Raw genomic sequence first — 22,821 nt, forward strand, 5'->3', positions numbered from 1 at the left:
CACTTTTTTGCTCCTTTTTGTCCAATGCCCTAGCACGTCTTTCGTGCTTGCCCGCCCTTGGTTTTAAAGGAAACGGAAATGACTGCTACTCAGGCTATTTCTATTATCACATTCATCATCATCTCATTTTTTGATAGTCATTTTTTTTTCAAGTTCGTGCATAGTTTTCAATAGTTTTTGAGTTTTTAACTTTCCTTGTCATTGTAAAGTGCTAAAGAGGCATATAAATTTATTATTATTGTTATTATTATTATTATTATTATTATTATTATTATTATTATTATTATTATTATTATTATTATTATTATGAAGGTTCTTTTCAAAACGTTTTGACTTGCCCTCCAACCCCCACTACCCCACCCCCTCCTCTCTGCTCAGATTTGCAGAGGTCGAAGATTTCAAACGATTGTGTGCCACACAAAAAGTATATGCAACAAAAAATACAGTCATACATTATTTACTAAAAATATCACTTCTTTTACTTGTATACATGGTACATATTAATGAATAAATTGTGATGATTTTATTACACTAATTATTATTTTATTTTGCAAGCACCGTCTATTTTGCTCCATCGTTATTCAATCAGCTAACTATTACAAACAAATCAATAGCATCAAATAAATCACTGGATATAATTAAAATATTACATTACTTCAAGAGTGCAAATACGTTGACTGAAGAGACAAACTTGATGCAGTTAGCATGCCCAATAGAAGTAAGGATCTACAAGTGGGAAACCAATCTCGATCCCAGAGCCCCCGTTATGCTTGTCCAGTGGAGCGGGAAACGAGAGCCCTCTGACACGGCGGCAAAATGAGTGTGCATGCTCGACACGTGTGAGCAATCTTACTCGGCAAAATGGCGGCATTTTTAAAATTCCCATTGCCTGTTCTCATTTCGCGTGGATAAGCCCAAATCAAAATAGATAAGGTTGCCGCTTTCAGGAAAGGTTCCTTCGAATTTGCTCCAACACATATCTTATTCAAGAAAAAACATATTGTGGTAACAGGTGTGAATTTGGCGATTAAAGTGGAGCATTCGTAATCGATTCTCGCTCGAATCACAAACCTGTGGAACATGCGCACTCATTTTGCCGCTGTGTCAAGACCTCTCATTTCCCGCTCCGCTGGACAAGGGTAACGAGGGCTCTGGGGACGAGATTGGTGGGAAACGTGACTGAGCTATACATTCTTTAACAATAAAATATTGACAAAAAGATGGCGAAGTATCATGCAAATTTGATGTCATTTCAAAACCCAAAATGTTTGTCTGTCAACAGAAACAAAAAAATAATTGTCTAGTTTTGTTATAACTTATCACTCCAGTGCAATAAAACTGTTGATTAGTGCCTCTAGCCAGAGACTGAGTAGGTCGGAATGGAATCAAACTTGAAAAATGTTAGGCTAACGTTTTTCAAGTTCTGACATTTTTGTTTCGAAAATGCGCTAGAACAGATGACGAGTTGTTCGTTTCAAGAATAATAATCATTATTTGGTTGATTTCTTTCGTCTCGTTGTTCTAGAATTATTTTGTAGCTAAGTGAAGGTCTTATTCACCATTTTGAACAAAAGAGGTCAAAACCCCCGCAACACTTCCCCTTTAAGGAAGGTCCCTTTTCATATAAAGGGTTTTTTTGCACATTTTTATGAATACAAGGGAAAAGAAGATCTTAGCCAGGGGTATTGAAATTCAAAACGAAAATTGGGGGTTGTCACACCTTTTTTCAGAGACAATTTATTAAGCAACAATAATATTCAAAAAAGCTTTAAAATACAAAACAATGTACCGTGTATGGCCACTTTTTTTCCATACAGAGGCTTAATTACCCCTGAAAATGTGCAGTTAACCCCTAATTTTCTGTTTGGATTCCAATAATCCTTGCAAAGATCTGCTTTTCCAACATAGTAGTAAACCATGCAAGTTTCTCAGACCATTCCGAGATGTGCAGAACATTACGAGGGATTGTCCTTAATTTGCAACAAGCCAAGGATATACATTTTTTTTCAATTAATGCATTAACTGTCTCCCAGGCCCAGAACAGATTTCCATTCCATTTATCACTTCTCATTTCAAACTCAGCGGCAAAAGGTAAACAAGAAAAGCAAAGGCAATGGTACAATAAAGGGCTTGTTTCTCCAACTGCAGTAAAAAAACAAAAACTGCAAAAAGACTAAATTTTTTAAAAAATGAGGTTTCTGGCAAATTTAGCAGCTACTACTGTCAGTAAGGAGCCCACTCAACAAGCTCGTTAGGTTTTTGTGAGAGTCTTCAGTGGTTGTAGAAGAATCAAAGTAATTGAGGTTAGGAAGGAAAATGTGGTATTGGTAGCTCTGCTTCCAAGCAAAATGCCAAGAGATTCTCACGAAAACCCAACCAAGAAAATCAATGTGTGCTTGCTAATGGTTACCCTGATCTGTGCTTACTGCTGATTATCATTGAATAATAATTATTACAAAACTCTTCCTTTTCTCTTTGATATCAACTGACTGTTTGCGAGGCTATATATATATTTTTACCAAAGGCTAGCAGATCAAAGCTCTCAAGAAACTGACCAAGTTTGGCTTAAGCACCAAACGTTTTACACCTTAATTTGTATCTTTTGGGCTTTGAGATTGTTTGAATAGCCTTGGTTCAATTTACTGTACATTACAATACAGCCTCCGTTCCCCCTCCCCAACCCCACCCAGACAAAAATTGTAGCCAAAGAGGACCCACAAAGAGGGCAAAAAAAAAAAATCAATTTTAAGTAAAAACTAAAATAAATTCTGGATATATATATAAAAAAAGGACAGACCATTAGTTTGGGTGAATTTCACTGTTTTCCTTTATTCGCTACTGGCTGATTGACAGTCAGGGCCTCCACAGACAAGGCAAACTATTATCGATAACTTTTAAGTTGTTGATAACAAAAAGTTATTGATGACATCTCACATGTGAATCAAGTCATCAACTACAAATAGTGAAAAATAAAGTCATCAACAACAAAGTAACAGTAATTTTCCTTTGAAAAAGGAAAACTACTTTAGTCGTTGATAACAAACACAGCAGCTTTGTTATCGACAACTCACTTTCCCCCATCTGAGATTAAGTTGCCAATTGCTGAAGTCTACTTTTGCAGCGAAATAAACATGGCCACCCTTTTCTGTACAATATACACATGCAACATTACAAGCAAATTTCCAGGCTCCCTCAAAGCATACTGGTTATCAACAACTAAACTTTTTGTGCGTGAAAACGCATTTCTGAACACTAATAGTTGTTGACTGAAAATAGTTATCAAAAGCAATTTACCTCATCTGTGGAGGCCCTCAATCCTCTTATAATGGAGACCTCTTTACCACACACAGTTCAACAGCATCCAACAAGAAAATTTAAGCAAAGTATTTAACATGATGTTCCCTGTGTTTTAAAACTATTCTATAGACTCCCTAAAGCTTTATTCCTAGAAGTTTGGGTCTCTCTTTGGATTCTTTACCTGAAGATGAGGTGGCCTGATTGATGTTCAATTTTCTATTGATTTGTTTTGACCAAATCAGACATTTGAGCTACAAATTTCAAACAGTAATTTCAACTAGATGATTTGACAGACATGGTCAGTATTCTTCCCCACTAGTTAACACATTGTTCCAGAAAATATCCATGCATGTGCACCACTTCCCTCCCCCCCCCCTCCCTCCATTTAACTTCATGCGTGTGCTTTCCTTCAAAACATTTTGCTTTTAACCCTTACCCTAACCCCCCCCCCCCCCCGCCCACTTAAAAAAGAAGATTTTCCATGGGGTTGCAAAAGATATTTTCCAGAACTGCACAATCACAGTAAGCCAAATAAAAAATAACCAAACAATTACACAACTTCTTTATAATACATATAGATCCTATTCTCTTCTTCAGTAATTTTCCTGCTGGTAATGAATACCTTACTCTGTCTTGTTGATTTCTCCCAAAGCAGTAAAGCAGCTTACTCTGTAATTCAAAATTAGGACTTCTTTTGCACATAGGTGGCTGGAAACAAGCCCTCACTTCCACTTTCCAAGTTCTTCCCTTTCCACCAATTCTCGTCGTTCTTATCCAGGACTTGGATTCTATCTCCACGTTTAAAATACAATTCCCCATCTTCTTCAGGTTGAAATACGTATGAGGCAATCATTATTTCTGCCTGTAGCTTGAATTGACAACAGAGAACTAGTTACAAACAAAAACAATAACAAGACAGGGTGCATGCAACAAGGCCTATTGATCCCAGAGAAGAACTTATTTCTTTTTTTTGCACTTATGCAGGGGTTTCATTAAGTTTTGAAGTAGGGGGGCACCTATAAGAGAGTAGCTGGGCAGAAAATTACACTTGAAGTGAATTTCTTTATGTTCAGCTTGAAAGTAGGCAGGTACTGACTCTTGTGTACCCTGGTACTGGTACCTGGGTCCCGCCTTCTAATGAGAACCCTGATTTATGATAGTGTTCTCCTTCATTGAACACAACAAGCTTAAGCTGGCTTTTCGGGGCCCTGATATCCCCAAATTCTGACTAGATAACCAACCTTGATAGTGACCACCTTCTTCAGAAAATAAAATATCTTGATGTTTAAACAAATTCCCCTTACAGGCACCAAATGGAGAAAAGCAGGGAGAATGTGCATACCTTATTATAGGAAATTAACGCTTATTTTAAAAATTTGCGTTAATTTAAGTCGTGTTAATTTTTGTTAACGTTAATTTCCGTGTCATTAATTAAGTGGCGCATTTATTTCTGCAACCTTAATTTCCACAACTTTCGCCCCAAATTCTCGATACACTCCAGAAAGGAAAAAGCATTGTTTTATCAGGGTATCGTGGTATCGTGGACACTGCATATGAAGAACGCTCAAAGTGGCTAGATTCCTTCACTTAACTCCTATATTTAGGGACAATTCCATGAATATTGTTTGTATTTCGGACTTTTACACTTAGTGTTAAAATAATTTTTTTCCTGTTGTCTCAACAAATTCTTTTTCTTTGTGTAAGTCGCGTTAATTTCCCTCATTTCCTTTATTGGGAAATAATTTTTCCTTCAATTCCCGTTAATTTAAGTCGCATTAATTTCAAATACCTTAATTAACACATGCATTAATTTCTTATAAGGTATATTGATATTGGAGCTTACACAAAGTGGTACCACTTTTGCATGCTGCGTAACATTAATAAAGCCAGTATAAAATGCCAGACACCGTTGGTTCTTACCTCTTCCTCGGCAGCCATATCTTTTAGATAAATTGTCTGCGATCTGCTGACAGACGAGGTGCGATGATATTCCACCAACTGATTTAATGAATTAAACTTTACAACCCACAAGAAATATTTCCCAGCACCATCACGTAAAACTTTAAAGTGTTGCACTGCACCACCAAACCTGTAACCAAGTCAAAAACAAAACATTCACCTATCCTCAACCTTTAGCTTGAAAATAGATAACTAAAGGGGTTTAGTTTTTCTATAGAAACTGTGGTTCTGCATAGGTGGGGGCATGGAAAAGAATGTTTAATTTTCTCAACAGAGTGGACAAGGTTACTTGAACACATACGAATCCAAACGCCAATAAAATCATTCTGTGAATAAGCACCTAAGTTCTTTGTAAAGACGCACTGCACAGCAAAGTACAGAACAAAGATAGAGCCTTTGGCACACAGTTGAGATGCTTAACCACTGAACTACTGGAGGTACTGTGGGAAACTAGCTAGGTCTGCTAAGACTTTTGTGTTGAAACCTTACACCATAAATGTTGTACGGAAATCTAACAATTGCCACAGATTCCCTTAAAGAACTTTCTTGGGTGAGAAGCAACTGAAAACAGATGTTCCAATCAATTCAAAAACTTAAAATCATTTGTGATAATATATTCATGAACAGTTTCTATTCAGCACAAATTTTTTTGTCTTGAGAACCATTTAGTAAAAATTTAATTCAAACTGACCCAGTTTTACTGCAGTAGACTCCCACTACAGGTACCTCCGACATGGGTTACCTCAAACCTTTTACAACATCAAAACATGTACAGAAACATGTTTTCCCTGATTAATGTTTATGGCTATAAACTCTATTCGGAACTTGAAGAAAGTTTTCTTCACACTTTAAGTGTCTGAGGGGAGATGGAGATAGCAAACATCCAAGTTATTTTCTGACACTAATTAAATCTTACCTCACAGATAATGAAAAGTCTCCTGCAAGAGAAACATTTGAATTAATGCAAAGAAAATTGATTTTAATGTAAAAACATTAAGAATAAAATGCACTTATTACATTTGTTAATAAATGCATTTCAAATAGAGTTCCCATACACCTTTTTAATTATTTTAATGTGAGAAACCACGACATTCACCACCACTTGTACAAAACTAGAAATAATAGTGACCTTATTTTGGAAAAAGTTAACTTAGAATGCACCAAGCGCACTTTTTTCTACAAAAGTGCAAATTAACTCTTAGGATAATATTTGTAACTGTTTGAAACTTCCTTTTGATGTTACTATCCTGGAATATTTGTAATCTCCTTTTACTTTATAATTATTATTTTTTTTTTAGCAGGACCTATGTTGATAGCAGTTTTCTTTTTAAAACTGATGCCACAATCCTGTATAAATATGTTTGAATTATAATTATTATTATTATTATTATTATTATTATTATTATTATTAATGCTTAAAAGTAAGTTGACAGTCTGTTTCGAATCTCGATCCTCGACTGGATCCTCGATACTCAAAACTCAAGAGTATCAAGTCCCGTGAGGCTAAGAAAATAATTAACTTCCCGCTTGACTGATTACTCGACAAAAATTATCGAGCGAAAAAAAAAAAACTTTGTGTATTCCTTCAGTTACACGAAGCAGTGAAAAGAACCACAAGCGAAGATGTCAGTGTGCCCTCTGTGCATGCTTTTCTAGTTTGTTAGACAAATGACTTGAAGATTTAGACAACCAAAGCCAGGTTCAGTGTTCTGTTCAAGGTTTTCCTCAAGGTCTATACAGTACAAAGTGGCTGTTAGTGTAACGGTAGTCTCCCCCGAAAGCAATTGGAAGACTTTTATATAAAAGTTATACTGCCATCGGTCACGTACGGCCTCGTTGTTTGGGGATCGTGCAACAAGACACACTTCAGCAATCTGGAAAAACTACACGCCAGAGCCAAACATATCGTGTATGGACTATCATGGGACACCAGTGCTACAGGCGTTTTAATGCATACACGATGGGATAGTCTTGAAAGAATGTATAAGGTTCGATTAGCGGAATTCACTTTCAAATGCATAAAAGGATGCAACGCCACAGAGCTTAAGGACCTACTTGTTCAGAGGAACTCAAGATGCAAGCGAAAGTAGAAGGAACAGAGATATTTTTCTCCCGAGCCCAGAGACAAATTTTACGAGGCACTCCATCAAATATAGAGGAGCGATAGCTTGGAACACCCTATCCAGCAAAGAATCAGCAGCAAATAACTTAAACCAATTTAAACGTCTGCTATGAAAATATGGCATGAGAAAAATAAATTTCGATCCGATTGCCGCTTTAATTAAGGGTAAAGACGATGATTGTATATATTATTAGGAATTTGAAGCCACAGTTTTAAATGTATATAGCATATCGTTTGAACGTATTTCTAGGTTTGTGATTTGATGTTAATACCTAATTTCTATTTACTTTTATTTTATCTGTAAATACACGACCCCACCAGCTCTGCTGAATACTCGATCGTGCTTAAATCAAAGTGCTCAGTTCAGTTCAGTTCAGTCTGTGGATGAAATCCTAAAATGTGACCATTCATATGTACGGACAAATTTGTGCCATTAAAATAAAATTGACCAATAAATTTATTACTTTTCTATGGCATTATTTTTTATACTAAAGAAAACAGCTGTTGCTTTCGGGTTTGAGATGAAATCCCCAAGAGAGAAAATGGAAGCTACATGTATAAAGCAGCACTTTCCTAACAGAGGTACTACTCATTTTTTACTTGTCTTAAGGACAGTGCTACGAACAGGAAGTGATTTAGAAAAGCATTTAACTATGAAAAATTGCGATAATATATTTCTTAAAATCATTTTAAGATTAAATATTGCTGAAAAACAACGACATTTCGACGCTAGCTAAACGTCATTATCAAGTCAAAATATGTTTGTAAGTTGCAGTCTATAAATACTAAAAAACAATACCTGATTAAAAGCTGTAATGTGAGAAAAAAATTAAAAATGCTAAACAAAAAGTTTTGCACGTATGGAGTCCATCTGGATATTTAAATTGAGCTTGAGATTCTTGATGAAGAGCATTTCAAACACTAAACAATCAAATTTGCCCTGGCACTTTCTTAAAACTCTAAATTGGTTTTCTTTCAAAAGGTTGTTGTTACCGCCAGCTTCTAAGAAATGGCTACCGATTGCCGAATTTTTGTGCTCAGCAATGCATTGATGAAGGTGTCGGGCCATGTACCCGACATAATCTGCATCGCACAGATCACATGAAAAATGGTAAACAACACACTGCTTATTCACAATAATTGACGGCTTGACAGGACAGTGCTCCCTAAGAAGGTGCTCCCTAAGGACAGTGCTCCCTAAGAAGGTGCTCCCCAAGGACAGTGCTCCCTAAGAATACAAACTAAGGCATTTTCTTGCAGTTTGTGACTATGCTGGAAAAGAATGATTTTGGGAAGGGCTTTTGAAGTCTAAAAAGAAAATTGGTGGTAACTGCCCATTTTTCAGAGATAACTAAGCAACAATAATTCTAAAATGCTTTAAGATACCTACACAACCACGTTTGTTATTTTTTTCTAATTTATTGAAGCTTACAAATTATCTCTGAAAAATGCATGGTAATCCCCAATGTTCTTTTTCAATTTCAAAAGCCTTTACTTAGATCTTTTTTCCCACATTGTCATAAGCTGTGCACAAATAACTTTGAATTACAAGATACCGTCCTTAAAGGGGAAGTATCATGGGGTGTTTTGGTATCTTTTGTAAAAAATGATGAAATAAGACCTTCAATCAGCTGCCAAATAATTCTAGAATGACAAGAGGAAAGACATCAACTCAATTCTTGAAAGGAACAACTGGTGATCTCTTCTAGAGCATTTTGGAACCAAAAATGCGAGAACTTGAAAAATATTAGCCTAATATTTTTCAAGTTTCAATCCATACCGGCCTACTCTGTCTCTGGCCAGAGGCACTAATGGACAGTTTTTTTGCACTGGGGCGACAATTTATAACAAACTAGACAATTATTTTATGTTTCTGCTTACGGACAAACATTTTTGGGTTTTTTGAAATGACAGCAAATTCGCGTGATACTTCCCCTTTAAGAAATCAGAGTTTGTCATACCATCCGGAAATGTGTAGAACGTATGCACAGTAGCAATAGGAGACACCCTCCTCGTTATTTTGTACCAGTCTTGAAACTCTACCTGGTGAGCTCTCACTTTCCCGTATAAGAAAAGCCCCATCATGGTTTTGTTTCATAAGCACTTCCTCTGCCTTTTGCCTTGTAATTTTGCCATGAAACCACCTGTAAAGAGAGAACATAACCTTCAGTGAAATATAAAAATTTCATCCATAGGGAAAGAACATCTATGTCTGTAGAAGCTAAAAACTGTATGATAAAGGGTCCTTTCATGAGCAATCACTTGCCATGAAGGCTGTTGCCTAAGAAAATTTTCAAGGAGCCCACAAGGCCAAAAGCTGAAAAGTTAGCAGCCCAACAAGTAAAGTGTTAGGTGCTGCTGCTGCAAAAAAATTAGGCACCCAGAGCATTTTCTGCCTCTCAGTTCAGTGAATACAAGTAAAAGTGGACTCTTCAAGAGCTCTACAATGCAATTCAACATACATCAACTTCAGGTTTCACATCCCCTTATTTTTGTGAATCAGTATTTTACAATCTGTCAAAATGTCCGTACGCTGATTGGCTCATAGTCTATTGTCTATAAGAGTATATCTATTTAAATTTCTAGCATAGTATTTTACTGTTTTAGAAGTATACCAATAAAGATTAAAGATTAAAGTGCAGACAATAAAAATGATGTCAGATGTAACACGTGTGTTTTCTCAACGGAAAAATAAAGCCAATTCCGCTCGTACTTTTCCCGTGTACGTTATGGTAAAGAAAAAAACAAATTGACGGCAGTTTTCTATGGTATATACTCTTATAGACCACAAAATGACGCCATAAAATGTTCAAAACTTGGCAGTGAAACCACTTGCCTGCGGCTTGTGGTTCCACTTGAGTTTGGAACATTTGATGACGTAAGAGTACAGACCATAGAAAACTGCAATGGATTTGTTCATTAACAACCTTTTCAGTAAACAGGATGTTTGTCACATGAACCTAGTTTAATGGCTTAGCTCCCACGAGTCTCCTGTAGCTCAGTGGTAGAGCATCTGAACTAGTAATCAGAAGGTCTTAGGTTCGACTCCTGTTGAGAGAATTTAGAGTTTCTATTTCCAAGCATGCCTATGTCACTCACTGACATACCATCATATTTCTTTCAACATTAAGTTTTCTCTGGTTCTCAGGAGCCAATATAATGACATCACTACTTATGGAAAGAGAAGTCATAAATCTCCAGGGACTAGCTAGAGCAGTAGTTGTAATTACTATGAACTACATGTCAATCAATCTCCGTACTGTGGTTCATTTAACCTAAACCTTTTGATGTGCTTGCTTAATTATTGAAACTGTCCATTTGCAAAGTTGCAATTTGATTGCCATATCATTCTATAAGCTAAGTTTTTTTTATGAGGAAATTACGATAGTCATTCATGTATATGTCTGAAGAGAAAAGAAATTTCTTCCTCTCGTATCCTTTTAGCTTACTGTGAAGTGCGGTAGATTTACGCTCAGGTTTCCCATCTTTAATCGCTATTTTATTTATACGCCAATGTAAGGTATTTGTATACTTTATTAATTAACCGAATAAAAATTAAGGCTTCCTTTTAAATAATGCTTACTCGTGTGGTTTAAGCATAATGTAGTTCGCTGGTACAAGCCCACTTCGACCATCTTGTTCAGCCGTGTACCAATTCACATCCTCGTCTGTTTTGACTACCTAAAACAAAGAAAATCGCTCGGCAATTTAAGGCAAGTACAACAGACGAAAGCAATTGCACTTTGTTGTATTGATCAATAGGAATAGGATCCTTACAAGCTGGACAATTGTGACTTCCGTTTTACCTTTAAAACGGCCCCCTTCTTAAACGAGAGTTCGTCATCTGCAGTGGCGTGGAATTCATGTTTAGCAACCGCCTCCATTCTCGACCTTTTCCCAGTCAAACCAAAATGTGTTCACTTCGTTTCATATAAAATAGTTCAGGGTAGAAAACAAATATGTCCGACGTATGGGCTCCGAGTGGGAATGGAACTAAACCCGAACGTCAAATATTTTCCTAATATGGAGATCGCCCCTTCAGTCCTGTTAGCCTCACTCTGGAGAAACCACCGTACAGAAAAAGATGGCGGACGTACATTTTACCACAATACCTTGCGAACCTAACACAGCTAACAAGCACAAAGAAAGCCATATTTTTGGCGAAATTCGTCCCTGTACTAACAAAATTATGCATGCTAGGTTTGAAGTTTTTAGCACTTTTCTGTGCGTTTTATGAGCATTTTTTTAGGGTTTCTGTACGCTACGAATTATGGGTAAATGCATCAGTCGCCATCTTTTTCAGTATGGTGGATTGGGTCAGCCCTGTCATAGGGAAAAGCGTACATGGGAACTGATAAAATCCTGTTCAGAACACCCTTCAAGGTAGTGCCCTTGTCAAGCCAGGGTGCCCAGATTTTTGCTCGGGCACCGACAAAATTAGTTATACATATTGTTCACACTAGTGCCCGTGCCCGTGAGCCCGATGGAAGGCAAACAGCTGTGTCTCGTATGGGCCCTCATGTCACGTTCACACCTACCCTCGTTGGTACCTAACTTTTTTTCTTTGTCATTTATAGTTTTACCCCCCCCCCCCCCCCAAAGTCATAAACTCAATTGAATCAGTCGAAGGACTATCGAATAGTTTTTGCACCACCGAAATTATTTACAAATATTTCAGCTCCAAGACAGGATACAAACCCCAGGGGCTCCACACACATATGTATGGGGTCTGACATTTTGGCCAAAAGGGACTTTTTTTGGTCTATGAAGGATGCCGGGATTTTTTTGGGTTGCGAAAACAACACAGGGAATTTTTTGGTATTGTATTTTTCATCAGCTCAAATCAACAATAACTGCATAAGCGCAATTTACTGCTTGTGTGGTACGTATTACGGGATACTTCTGAGATTGCAATCTATTTGAAAAGTAATTACCGGCACTCCATGCACATCTAATCCAGAGAGAAATATTCAATAGGTCACGTAATTCAAGGCCTTTCAAGCCAGTCATCAAGACCACAATGGGCCACAATGGGCATGCTAAAAAAAGTAGGGATTTTTTTGATTCTGCAGTTGAGATTTTTTTGGGTATAAAATATGAACCTCTGTCCCCCCCCCCCCCCCCCCCCCCCTTGTCATTAAAATATGTGAGTAGGGCCTCTGGGATACAAACACTCTATTGTTAAATTTTGTTTGTCAAGTCACTGCCTCAGAAACAGCTGGCATTATGAATTCAACACTCTTAAAACAATTTGACCTGTTAGCCACAAGGTTGAAACAAAAAAATTTGAATTAATCGTACAATGAATGCAACCTGTTTGTTAATGAATGAGAAAAACAAATGCAATGCTTGTTTTGCTTTTCTTTGGTCAAGTTATATTTAGCTGGGTACTTTCACCGGATTGCACTGACTGCATGATAGTGTCTCACAGACGAAGAAGGCTATCACGTCATGTGATCAATTAACGCCAATCAGACTACGCAACTAGATGTTAGTGGTGAACTATAACTATATGGGATATGGGCAAAGAATAAATACACAAGTGTTAAAAACATTTATGATATCTCTCAGTTAATACGCACAGTGTGATTGGTCAATTTTGTGGGTGTATTTAACTGTAGGGCCCGCTAAACTCAGCTAGTTTCCTTTCCCCCACGCATGATTAACATCAGAGATATAATAAATACCTTACTAACCTTGTTTTCTAGGTCCGTACTGTAAGTTACGGATCCTCATTTTTCCAGACAATTTATGGCCCAAGCCACTCTGCGAACAGACCCTCCTTTTGTCTTTTTCTTTACTGAGGAGGAGAAAAGGTAGCCTGAGTATCAGGCTTTTCGTGGGGAGAGGGGAAAGAGAGGAACCTTCTCCCCCTTCCCCTCCCTGCCCCCCTCCCCTTAGGAAGGCCTGATACTCAGGCTAGAGAAAAGGAGGCTCTGCGGGTTTCTCATGAACGCCAAAATTGAGCAAACAAAAGAAAGGCTCTGCTAGCAGGGTGGGCCCAAGTGCGAATCAACAGGAAAAAACTTGGTTCATAACTTACAGTACAGACCTCAAAGTTGGTTAGTAAGAGGTACAAAGAAATTTGCAAAGTGGTTAAGTTTGAGACTCTGGATGTATAAGAAAAGGTGTTCATGATAGTTCAACAAGGAGAAGTGGAGTTCAAATTCGGCCATTTTTATTTCAATTGCTAATTTTGTCAAGTTCATTCATGATAAAAACTAGAGAAAATTGGGTCAAATGATATTGGCTGCAAAGTCTTGATTAAATGACATCTTAATGGCACTGTTCTTTGACAACAATCACCATTTTCAAAATAAAGCAAAAGCCAGAAGTTTATAACACAGCTTATAGGTAGCAAATAAGCCTAAACATAAAAGTCTTTTGTAACCTAGTTACATGTCTGTCAGCAAGCCATAAAGTTCAATTTTGGGGGATGAAAGGAATTACTGAGCATTGTAAAATAATAGTAAAGAGGATTGGTGGAATGATGAAAATATTACCGTATTATTGAAAATAGACAAATACAACAGCATTTACTGTACTAGAAGGAAAACAAATAATTGAATAAAGAAAATACAATGAGTTAATAATAATTAACCTTCAAGGGGAAGTTACACAGGGATTTGATATTGTTTCAAAAACTACAAAACATTTTTCTATCTACAGAACCTAACAATAGTGGTACACTTTTGTTATAAATTACCCCTTCAGTGTACTAAAACTGTCAATGAATATCTCTGGCCACAAATGGACTGGGTCAGAATCAATGGATTGCAACTTGAAAAAAATTTGGCCAACTCTTTTCACGTTCTTATATTTTTGCTTCCAAAATGTGCTACAACCCATCATTAGTTGTTTATTTCCAGAATCCCATTGATTCCTTTCTCTTGGTGTTCTATAATTTATTTTGTAAGTAAGCTAAGGTATTGTTACACCATTTTCACCAAAGAAGGTCAAAATCCCAATGACACCTCCCCTTTAAGATTTATAATGTTCACAAAATTAATATAACGATTCAACGGAAAGCCTGCTGAATCAAAACATAATGAGAGGTTCAAAGATGAATTTTTCTGTCAGTGACACAGGCATACTCGGAATAGTAAACCAAATTCTCCCGACAAGAGAACCTGTGACCTTCTGATTACTAGTTTGGATGCTCTACCACTGAGCTACAGGAGACTCATGAGAGCTAAGGTCATCAACCCTTTAAGCCCTAACAGTGACCAGCATCAAATTTCTCCTTGTAATATCAATGCTTATTCAACCCCTGAGGTAATGAGATTTAAGGCTATGATCACTCAAGGTGAATTTTCTTGATATTTTAATAAATTCTCTACATTACTTTTATAAGAAAAGTATGGGGACAAGATAGGAGAATTTGTTCTTTGATATTAGTGGGTTAAAGGGTTTAACTAGGGTGATGTATAATGAGAGGCTGTTACTCAAACTGAACAGTAAAATTCAACTTCCAGAAAGAAACAAAGGCTATACATGTAGCTCAAGATTAATTATTGAAACTTTCATCCCCCAAATTGCATTCTCATTTAACATGCTTTTACCTCAGCATGGAATGATTTTTGTCAAATTATATATTCTGTTGAGAGGCAATGTATTTACACTGTACAGTATATTAGTCAATATAGATATTGTGCTATTCAACATGCAATTTAGGGCTCAGCTTAGCATCTGTCAGAGTCGTTTCAAAGCCCTCTTCTTCTCTTTTTTCTTTTTATCTAGTGCTTTATCATTAGCTCTTTTTATTCCTTGGGTTGTTTCCACGGCATCACCCTTATCCATGCTTTCTACTTTACTAGTGTGGCTGTGTTTTGCATGGATGTCCGTCCACCACTGTGCTCGTTTTGAGTAGTCTTCATATTTCTCCAGTAACAACTTGCCAGCCTCTTCGTTTAATGCTGATTCAGGATTTGGAACTATCAGAAGACATTTTACAGTCTGCAAAAACAAGTTAATTCTAAATGTTACGCAAAAATAAGAATATTACTGCGCCTTTCAATAACATGCAGGCTCTGAAGTTCAAAAGTAAACCAACTGTTACGCTTTTCACTGCCGTCAATCACTGCAGCGGACCTCTAATGAAACAACGATGTATGGATCAATGGGGACAAAAGGTCATGTTCATCACTGTGATTGGCACAGTTTGATCCACTTTGTCAACTTCTGAATTTTTGTCGCTGTAATTATGATTGATGTTGGTAAAACATGCAAATCGTTAATTAGGTTGTGAAGTTCAGAGTCTGTATGTCATTGAAAGGTGAGTAAAATTTTTTTGCCATACAGTCAACTTCTGTTATAACACACAATGGTCTTCAGGACACAGTGATTGGGTATGTGCAAGGGTTAAAACATGCAATGGTGTGAGTTTTCATGTGTTAACACCCCCGTAAGGCAGCAGTTGGCTGTATTTTGTAACTCTGAATAAAAATAATTGAAAAGTCTGAATTATAAACATTATCACTTTGGTAATACGGTATACCCTATCGAATTTGTTTCTCTTTTCACAGCAATGTATTAAACTAACAAACTTGAAATGATTACTTCCTTACCAATAAAATATGTTTCACTCCAAGATCTGGTTTCCAATCTTTTTTGAGTGTGTTGACACAAATCTCACCATTGCTGGCTACATTTGGGTGGAAAATTTTTGTCAAGAAGAATCCTGAAAAATACAGGTTGAGCATTGATAATTTATTATAATTATATTATTTTAATTTTATTGTAGACATGAATTTTGCCCAGCCTCTCAGCAGCTGGTGAAGGTTTGCCATTTATTTTGCACTGGATAAATAAAATTAGAAAATAAATGGGAATTACAGTGGCACATACACAGAGTGGCCCTTCGTCAACTGTTTCCAAGGGCAAATTGGGATTTGGAAATGTTGGTTTTTGTAGAGAGAGGAAAACTATAGTACCTGCAGTAAAACCTCGAAGCAGGGATGAGAACCAATGACAAACTCAACCCAAATAAGGTGTCAACTCTGGGAATCAAACCAGGGCCAATCTGGAAGGAGACAAGTGTTTCCAGCACTGACTGTGCCATCCACGCTTCCCCCTCCCCCCAGCCCCTCCTCCCCTTCTACTCAAGTTATGTTAGCTACTATTACAAAGCAATTTTTTTTAAAAGGGCTGTCGTTGTACGATTTAATGGAAAGTTTTCGTGTTCATCTAGTTGTGCGTTTGCCTGGACAAACTACCTTCTGTTATGCATCATTCAAGATGAATGACTGATGAACACAAGACGCATGATGCCATGATGCCTCTTGTGCCTGTCTTTATTCTAGAGATGCACGACCAGACAAACAAGAAATGTTTGTCCAAGTTTGTCCAGACGGATAATGCGTCCTCTGGCATAAAAACGGCCCTTACTAATGACATTGAATTCTTATGATTAGAGCAGACAACTGGTCTAAGTATTCCTGACTAAATGAATTGAAGCAATCAATGGGCACTTTCTATTTGGCCAAATGTTCCAGTTTGAAGATTTGACAAATTTAGACGCCGGGTGGAACTGCATTTTCCAGTAAAAAACAACCCACTTGAACACAAAACCTGTTCCATTCTACGTAAACCAAAATAATGCAATCAATTACGTCAGAGAAACTGGAGCCATACAGAAATGGGTAAATGGAACAGAAGTTTCCTGTTTTGGACAAGCTTACAAGGTATATCTAAAAATTCCACAAATGTTATTCTGGAAAATGTATGTTTCACTCGATTCCTCAACCAAAATTTCCGCAATTTTTGGTCAAATTAGGCAAATAGAAACTAATTTATTTAATTTTTTCACATCTATTCGTTTTTCTAATGAAACTTTGTATAACATTATGGAACAGACCACTATTAATAACAATTCCTGTTTACCTACAGAGCTAATTATAGCTATCTTCTCTGTCTGTAAACTGTTATTATCTGTTAGCAGTCCAGTGTAGCATCATTAAAAATTGTACTTTTGTCACTTCTGAGTAATGATTTAATAACGATTATATGTGATTATGTTGGGTGGGTGCTAGAAAACAAAGAATATACATTGTAATTTCTGGCCTAAAAAGTGGTCGTGGTCCCTTAAGAAATTTGAGTGGTGGTCGCTTACGCGAGAGCTCTTGAAACAGAATTTAATTGAGAAACAAAACGGTTGTTTACGAAGTAGTTGCTTACAGGAGATGGTCGCTTACGAGAAGTCGCTATGAGAGATCGAGTTGACTGTATTACAATCCCATTCAGACAAGGTGCCCAGGTCCACTTCTTGGGCACCGTGGGTAGCTAGTCTAAACAGGGCCTCAGTAGCCCAATCATGAGACAGCTATTAACTAAATTAGCTATCACTACTTGATTTGTTTTGAAAATTTACAGAATGTATGAATGGCAGGTTGAAGTGAACAGCAAGTGGAGCCAAGGACCACAAAAACTGTTGATAAGTAGCTATATATAGTCATTGCACACTCCTTGAATGACATAAAGGATTCCCAAATTTAGTATCCTAAACTGTAGAATAAGACCAACAAACCTGGCAAATATAACAGAGATATAGCATACAAAGAAATGCTATCACGTCTGTCTCTAACAATGGTATAAAAGGAACTGCTCCAGATATTCAGAAACTTTTTTTTTTTTTTTTTTTTAACAGAAGAGGATCTTTATTCTTTTTTGGGATCAGGGAGATGATTCCTTGACTCTGAGAGATAGAAAGTTCTCCTAGTGAGGCACTGTGATTGAAGCAGTCTATCAAAGGACCAGAAACATCGGGCCAGAAACGAAGGTAAAATTCTGCTGTTAACCCATCTGTGCCAGGAGTCTTGTTAGGTTGAAACGTTTTCAAAGCGGCAAGGCATTCCTCTGCGGTTATCAGACCTTCGCAAAGGTCTTGCTTTGTGCTGTCGAGTTTTGGTAAGGATTCACAATCGAAAAAGGTAGAAAAGCGTTCAGCTGAAAGCTGGTTTTGAGAGGTGTAAAGCTGATTGTAAAAATTCTTCATGGCGGTTAATATAGTTTTTGGATCCTCTACAGTACTACCGTCAGGTGTCTTCAGCTTTGTTATATGTTTCTTTACATAACTTCTTTTTTCTAAGTTAAAAAAGTATTTGTTGCATTTTTCTCCTAATTCATACCATCTAGCCCTACTCCGGATAATAGACCCTTTAGTTTTTTGCACGGCAATTTCATCTAATTCGATCTTGAGTTTTCTAGCCTTGTTTACAAGGGAGCTATTTTCTGGGGTTTCGTCGATACGTGAGTTGATTTTCTCTAGCTTTTGGAGGAGGTTCAATTCCGTACTTCTTTCAGCGTTGGCTTTCTTTTTCGCAAAACGAATTGCAAATATCCGGATCTCCATTTTCAACATTTCCCAAAATAACCTTTTATCAGCAACATCCTTGTGTTTTTGGGTGGCGTGTTTGATGATGAAGCTCATTTTTGTGACGAAATCTTCATTTTCTAAGAGTGAATTATTAAATTTCCAGTAGCCTGGGCCTCTTTCTTCTTGTTTGTCTTCAGGCTTGATCGAGATGGTGACAGGGGAGTGATCTGAATCATGATAGGCGGAAATGTCGGTTTTCGAAACGCGGCATAATAAATGCTTCGAGATGAGCCAGAAATCCAGTCTACATTTGATTTTCCCGGAGCTATTTCTCCACGTAAACTGTGTATCATGTGGATGTTGTTCTCGCCAGGGATCGACGAGGTCATAGTTGCAACGGAGTTCGTCGATCGAATGTATTACACTTTTTTTGAATTGAATGTCTTTACCTCCAAATTTATCGGAAGCGGACAGTGGGCAGTTAAAATCTCCACCAATAAGAATTTTGTCAGTTTGCTGGCCACGAATAGAATCGGTTATCTTCTGAAAAAATGAAATTTGCTGGTTTTGGTCGTTTGGGGCATAAATATTAACTAGGCACAATTCGTCTTCGTTGACGGTGGTGTTTACAATAATAAATCTGCCGTTTTTATCCGCAGTAACATTCGTCACCTCTTTACTGAGCGAGGGACTGAAAAGAATCATAACACCTCTACTGTGTTTTGAGCCGTGCGCAAAGAAAATGTCGCCTCCCCATTCTGCTCGCCAAAAATTTTCCAAGCTAGCATCGCTGTACGTCTCTTGCAGAAAAATTACATCAAATTTTCTAATATGAAGCCACCGGAAAAGTTTTCTTCTTTTGATAGATTTGTTGAGGCCTCTTGCATTAAGAGAAACAGCATTTAAGGTCATATACACACTAGATTTATGAATTTCTTTCTAACGCAATTCATGAACCACAGCTTGCAACGTTCGATAGCGTTTAGCCTTGCGATGGAAATGTTTTGTGCAGATGGTGCTCTGACAACAATTTACAATACGTTGAGTAAGGCAGGTACAAATCCAATGAGTACAACAAGTGTACTATGGCAACTAACACTTAACATAATAGAAACACTAATTAAACTGCGAAGCAGCTTATTGTATAGAAGGGAATAAGTGCCATATTTTAAAGGCATGTTGAAAAGAGACAAAACCCTCCTACAAAACTCTCCGCCAAAATTTAAATAATTAATTGATGAAGCGAAAGGGAAGCGAGGGTTTTGAAAGGGAACGTTTGAATAATGTTATGTTACATGTGGGAGAGGGTGGGAAAGAAAAATATTTGATTATAACCTAACGAATATTGTCCAAATCTTCAACTTCATGTACTCTATGTACTTGATCGCTTTGGGACTTCCTGACGAAAATTTTGCCGTCAATGGTCCAGGCGCTATGCCAGTTGTTGATCTTTTTAACTTTTCTTACTTTAGCGAACAGTTCACGCCTATAGTTAGTTAAGTTCTCATTAATATAAACAGCTCCTGCATTATGAAAATAGTTGTTTAAACTTACTGACTTCAGGTACTTCTTGGATTTATAGAGTTCATTTTTGGCTCTGTATGATCTGAATCGTACAATGATTGGTCTTGGACCGCCGTTAGATCTTCTCGTGGCCATTCTATGACAGATGTCGATGTCATTGTTGACAATATGTACATTGAGAACCTTTCCAAGCTTGATGATCTTGTCAGACAGATTTTCTTCTGAAGACTCAGGAATGCCGTGAATTTCGAGATTATGTTTTCTAGTGTATTGTTCTAAATCTTGAAACAGAATTTAATTGAGAAACAAAACGGTTGTTTACGAAGTAGTTGCTTACAGGAGATGGTCGCTTACGAGAAGTCGCTATGAGAGATCGAGTTGACTGTATTACAATCCCATTCAGACAAGGTGCCCAGGTCCACTTCTTGGGCACCGTGGGTAGCTAGTCTAAACAGGGCCTCAGTAGCCCAATCATGAGACAGCTATTAACTAAATTAGCTATCACTACTTGATTTGTTTTGAAAATTTACAGAATGTATGAATGGCAGGTTGAAGTGAACAGCAAGTGGAGCCAAGGACCACAAAAACTGTTGATAAGTAGCTATATATAGTCATTGCACACTCCTTGAATGACATAAAGGATTCCCAAATTTAGTATCCTAAACTGTAGAATAAGACCAACAAACCTGGCAAATATAACAGAGATATAGCATACAAAGAAATGCTATCACGTCTGTCTCTAACAATGGTATAAAAGGAACTGCTCCAGATATTCAGAAACTACAGCTGACTGTTTTCTCCCAATATTGAAGATTATAATTTGTCATTAATCAAAAACTACAAAAATACAAAGGGCTTTCTAAAAGGAAGATTATGTTGATAAAATAAAGAAACTTACAACTCAAGTGATCGTGCTGTATCGAGCTTGTAAGTTATTGTCATAAGCTTAACATCACACATGTATATCACACAAATGCAACAAACATTCACCTTTTGGAGGTACAGAGGGGAAATCTTTACCCAATACGAGTTTAACACGAAAGAGCCCTCCTTCATACGGCGTACCAGCTGCAAAACACGAACAAAAATGTTAAAAACTGTAAGGTGTACTACGTCTTGTAAAGAGTACGAACCGCATGACGAATCGAAGGCAAACGGACAACAACATTTGCAGAACGCTTGATCTAGCTATGAAAAGTAAGCTTACACGAATTTCAAGAGTCAAAAACGGCGAAAAACTATACCTGGCCCTTCTATCGTTGCCTGGATGTCTGTTATATCTTCTTCGTTGGTAAAAATCTTTATTCCTTCGGGAGGATCGCTTGACAAACTGGTCAGTTCTTTCGCAACTTGCTTGATTATTTGGGGATGTAGATTTTCGACGTTCGAACTTGTCTGAAATTCCCATAAATTCAACTTAGATCAGTTGCTGAAAACGCCAATCAGCGAAGAGCAAAGTGAAGAACACTTACCGAGGCCATTCGAGGGAGTGTTTTCCAAACCAGAAAGTGAGAAAAAGCACCGAAAAGAGCGTTCACAAAAGAGAAAGGAAAAGTTCGTTTGCAGCCAGTGAAAGAGCGAACGCTCAAGCTTTTACGGTTTTGGTTTGTTATTCTATTAACCAATCAAATCGCAGATTGACCAGTCCAGCGCCCTTGAAGTAACCGCAGAGTACTGGACCCTCGCTTATGAATCAATTATAATGATAGCTTTATCCTGATTGGACAATAATGGTGAATAATTATTTTAAAAACTGCAAAAGCCGTGAACGAAGATCCTGCTTGCTTGTACGTTGGATCTCACAGGAGATCTAATCAGCCAAACTTGAAAAATAGACGATGAGAAGTCCAAAGACTACTGCAAAGCTGAAACAACTAACATAATTATGCTTGATCACCACATTGTCTTCGATAGAAACAATGCCAGTTATCACCCAATCGTAACGGGAAATTCTTTTGACTTCATTAAATCCTTAACTAGTGATTGTAACAATTTTGTGAAAAGTTTATTATTATTATTATTATTATTACTATTATTATTATTATTATTATTATTATTATTATTATTATTATTATTATTATCATTATTATTATTATTATAGTATAATAGTTCTTTTTTCTACTTTTAACTTGTGAATAGCAATTTGCTTGAAATATGTAATAAAGATTATTATTATTAAAAAAATTATTATTATTATTATTATTATTATTATTATTATTATTATTACTATTATTATTATTATTAGAAATATCCTGAATGAGATACAATAAAGTTATCTTATCTTATCTGCCCCACTTGTTTTCAACAATTAACTACTTATATCGAGTATAAGAAACAAAGAAGAAATACTTACGTAGTTCTCACGTAGATAGCCTGCAAACGCAGACGAATTTCCGGCTGTCGAGAAAACGTAGACGGCAGACGCGAAATAGTCTGTTTTCACGTAGAAACGGGAACCGGCAACAGGCAAACGCGAAAAATGGCGGGAAAATCGGGGTCACGTGGTCATTTTTGCCGTTCGCGTTTCACTTTTTAGTCAATTTTGGAGCATGTGGAATGTAAGATCTGTGGTATAACCGTTTACTTCCCGCTTAGTCCATTTTTT

At 37.1% G+C, this 22,821-nt stretch overlaps 2 protein-coding genes across 3 annotated transcripts; both read right to left on the reverse strand.

The window, feature by feature from the left end:
* Positions 1-441: 441 nt before the first annotated feature.
* On the reverse strand, positions 442-11,377 carry LOC146458405 (growth factor receptor-bound protein 2-like). Of its 2 annotated transcripts, XR_014858192.1 has the most exons (7): positions 11,185-11,377; positions 10,962-11,059; positions 9,422-9,522; positions 6,173-6,194; positions 5,218-5,386; positions 1,112-4,165; positions 442-798 (listed from the first exon to the last, which is right to left on the reverse strand). XR_014858192.1 is itself a non-coding variant. In XM_085090608.1 (6 exons), exons 1-6 carry the CDS (start codon positions 11,260-11,262, stop codon positions 3,980-3,982), a joined length of 654 nt encoding a protein of 217 aa, XP_084946734.1. In that variant the 5' UTR covers positions 11,263-11,377; the 3' UTR covers positions 442-3,979. The 2 variants fall into 2 exon arrangements, 1 of the variants encoding a protein (XP_084946734.1); XM_085090608.1 differs by having other exon boundaries at positions 442-4,165.
* Positions 11,378-13,534: 2,157 nt separating this feature from the next.
* Positions 13,535-21,821, reverse strand: LOC146458406 (ubiquitin-conjugating enzyme E2 S-like). The gene is made up of 5 exons (XM_085090701.1): positions 21,689-21,821; positions 21,461-21,611; positions 21,207-21,284; positions 15,946-16,058; positions 13,535-15,334 (listed from the first exon to the last, which is right to left on the reverse strand). Exons 1-5 carry the CDS (start codon positions 21,695-21,697, stop codon positions 15,071-15,073), a joined length of 615 nt encoding a protein of 204 aa, XP_084946827.1. The 5' UTR covers positions 21,698-21,821; the 3' UTR covers positions 13,535-15,070.
* Between the last annotated feature and the right edge of the window lie 1,000 nt (positions 21,822-22,821).

Source organism: Pavona decussata, unplaced genomic scaffold, assembly GCF_977016875.1.
Source record: "Pavona decussata unplaced genomic scaffold, jaPavDecu1.1 SCAFFOLD_233, whole genome shotgun sequence".
NCBI classification, from domain to species: domain Eukaryota; kingdom Metazoa; phylum Cnidaria; class Anthozoa; order Scleractinia; family Agariciidae; genus Pavona; species Pavona decussata.

Excerpts from the sequence above, each read along its gene's own strand:
- LOC146458406 (XM_085090701.1), bottom strand. Across the intron at positions 16,059-21,206 it reads CCCCTCTGTACCTCCAAAAG|GATTCTTCTTGACAAAAATT; the intron begins GTGAATGTTTGT and ends TGTATTTTTCAG. Across the intron at positions 15,335-15,945 it reads GAGTGAAACATATTTTATTG|ACTGTAAAATGTCTTCTGAT; the intron begins GTAAGGAAGTAA and ends TTGTTTTTGCAG.
- LOC146458405 (XM_085090608.1), bottom strand. The coding sequence starts at position 11,262 with ATGGAGGCGGTTGCTAAACATGAATTCCACGCCACTGCAGATGACGAA. Across the intron at positions 6,195-9,421 it reads GGAAAGTGAGAGCTCACCAG|GAGACTTTTCATTATCTGTG; the intron begins GTAGAGTTTCAA and ends TTTCTCTTGCAG. Across the intron at positions 5,387-6,172 it reads GACTTTTCATTATCTGTGAG|GTTTGGTGGTGCAGTGCAAC; the intron begins GTAAGATTTAAT and ends ACTTGGTTACAG.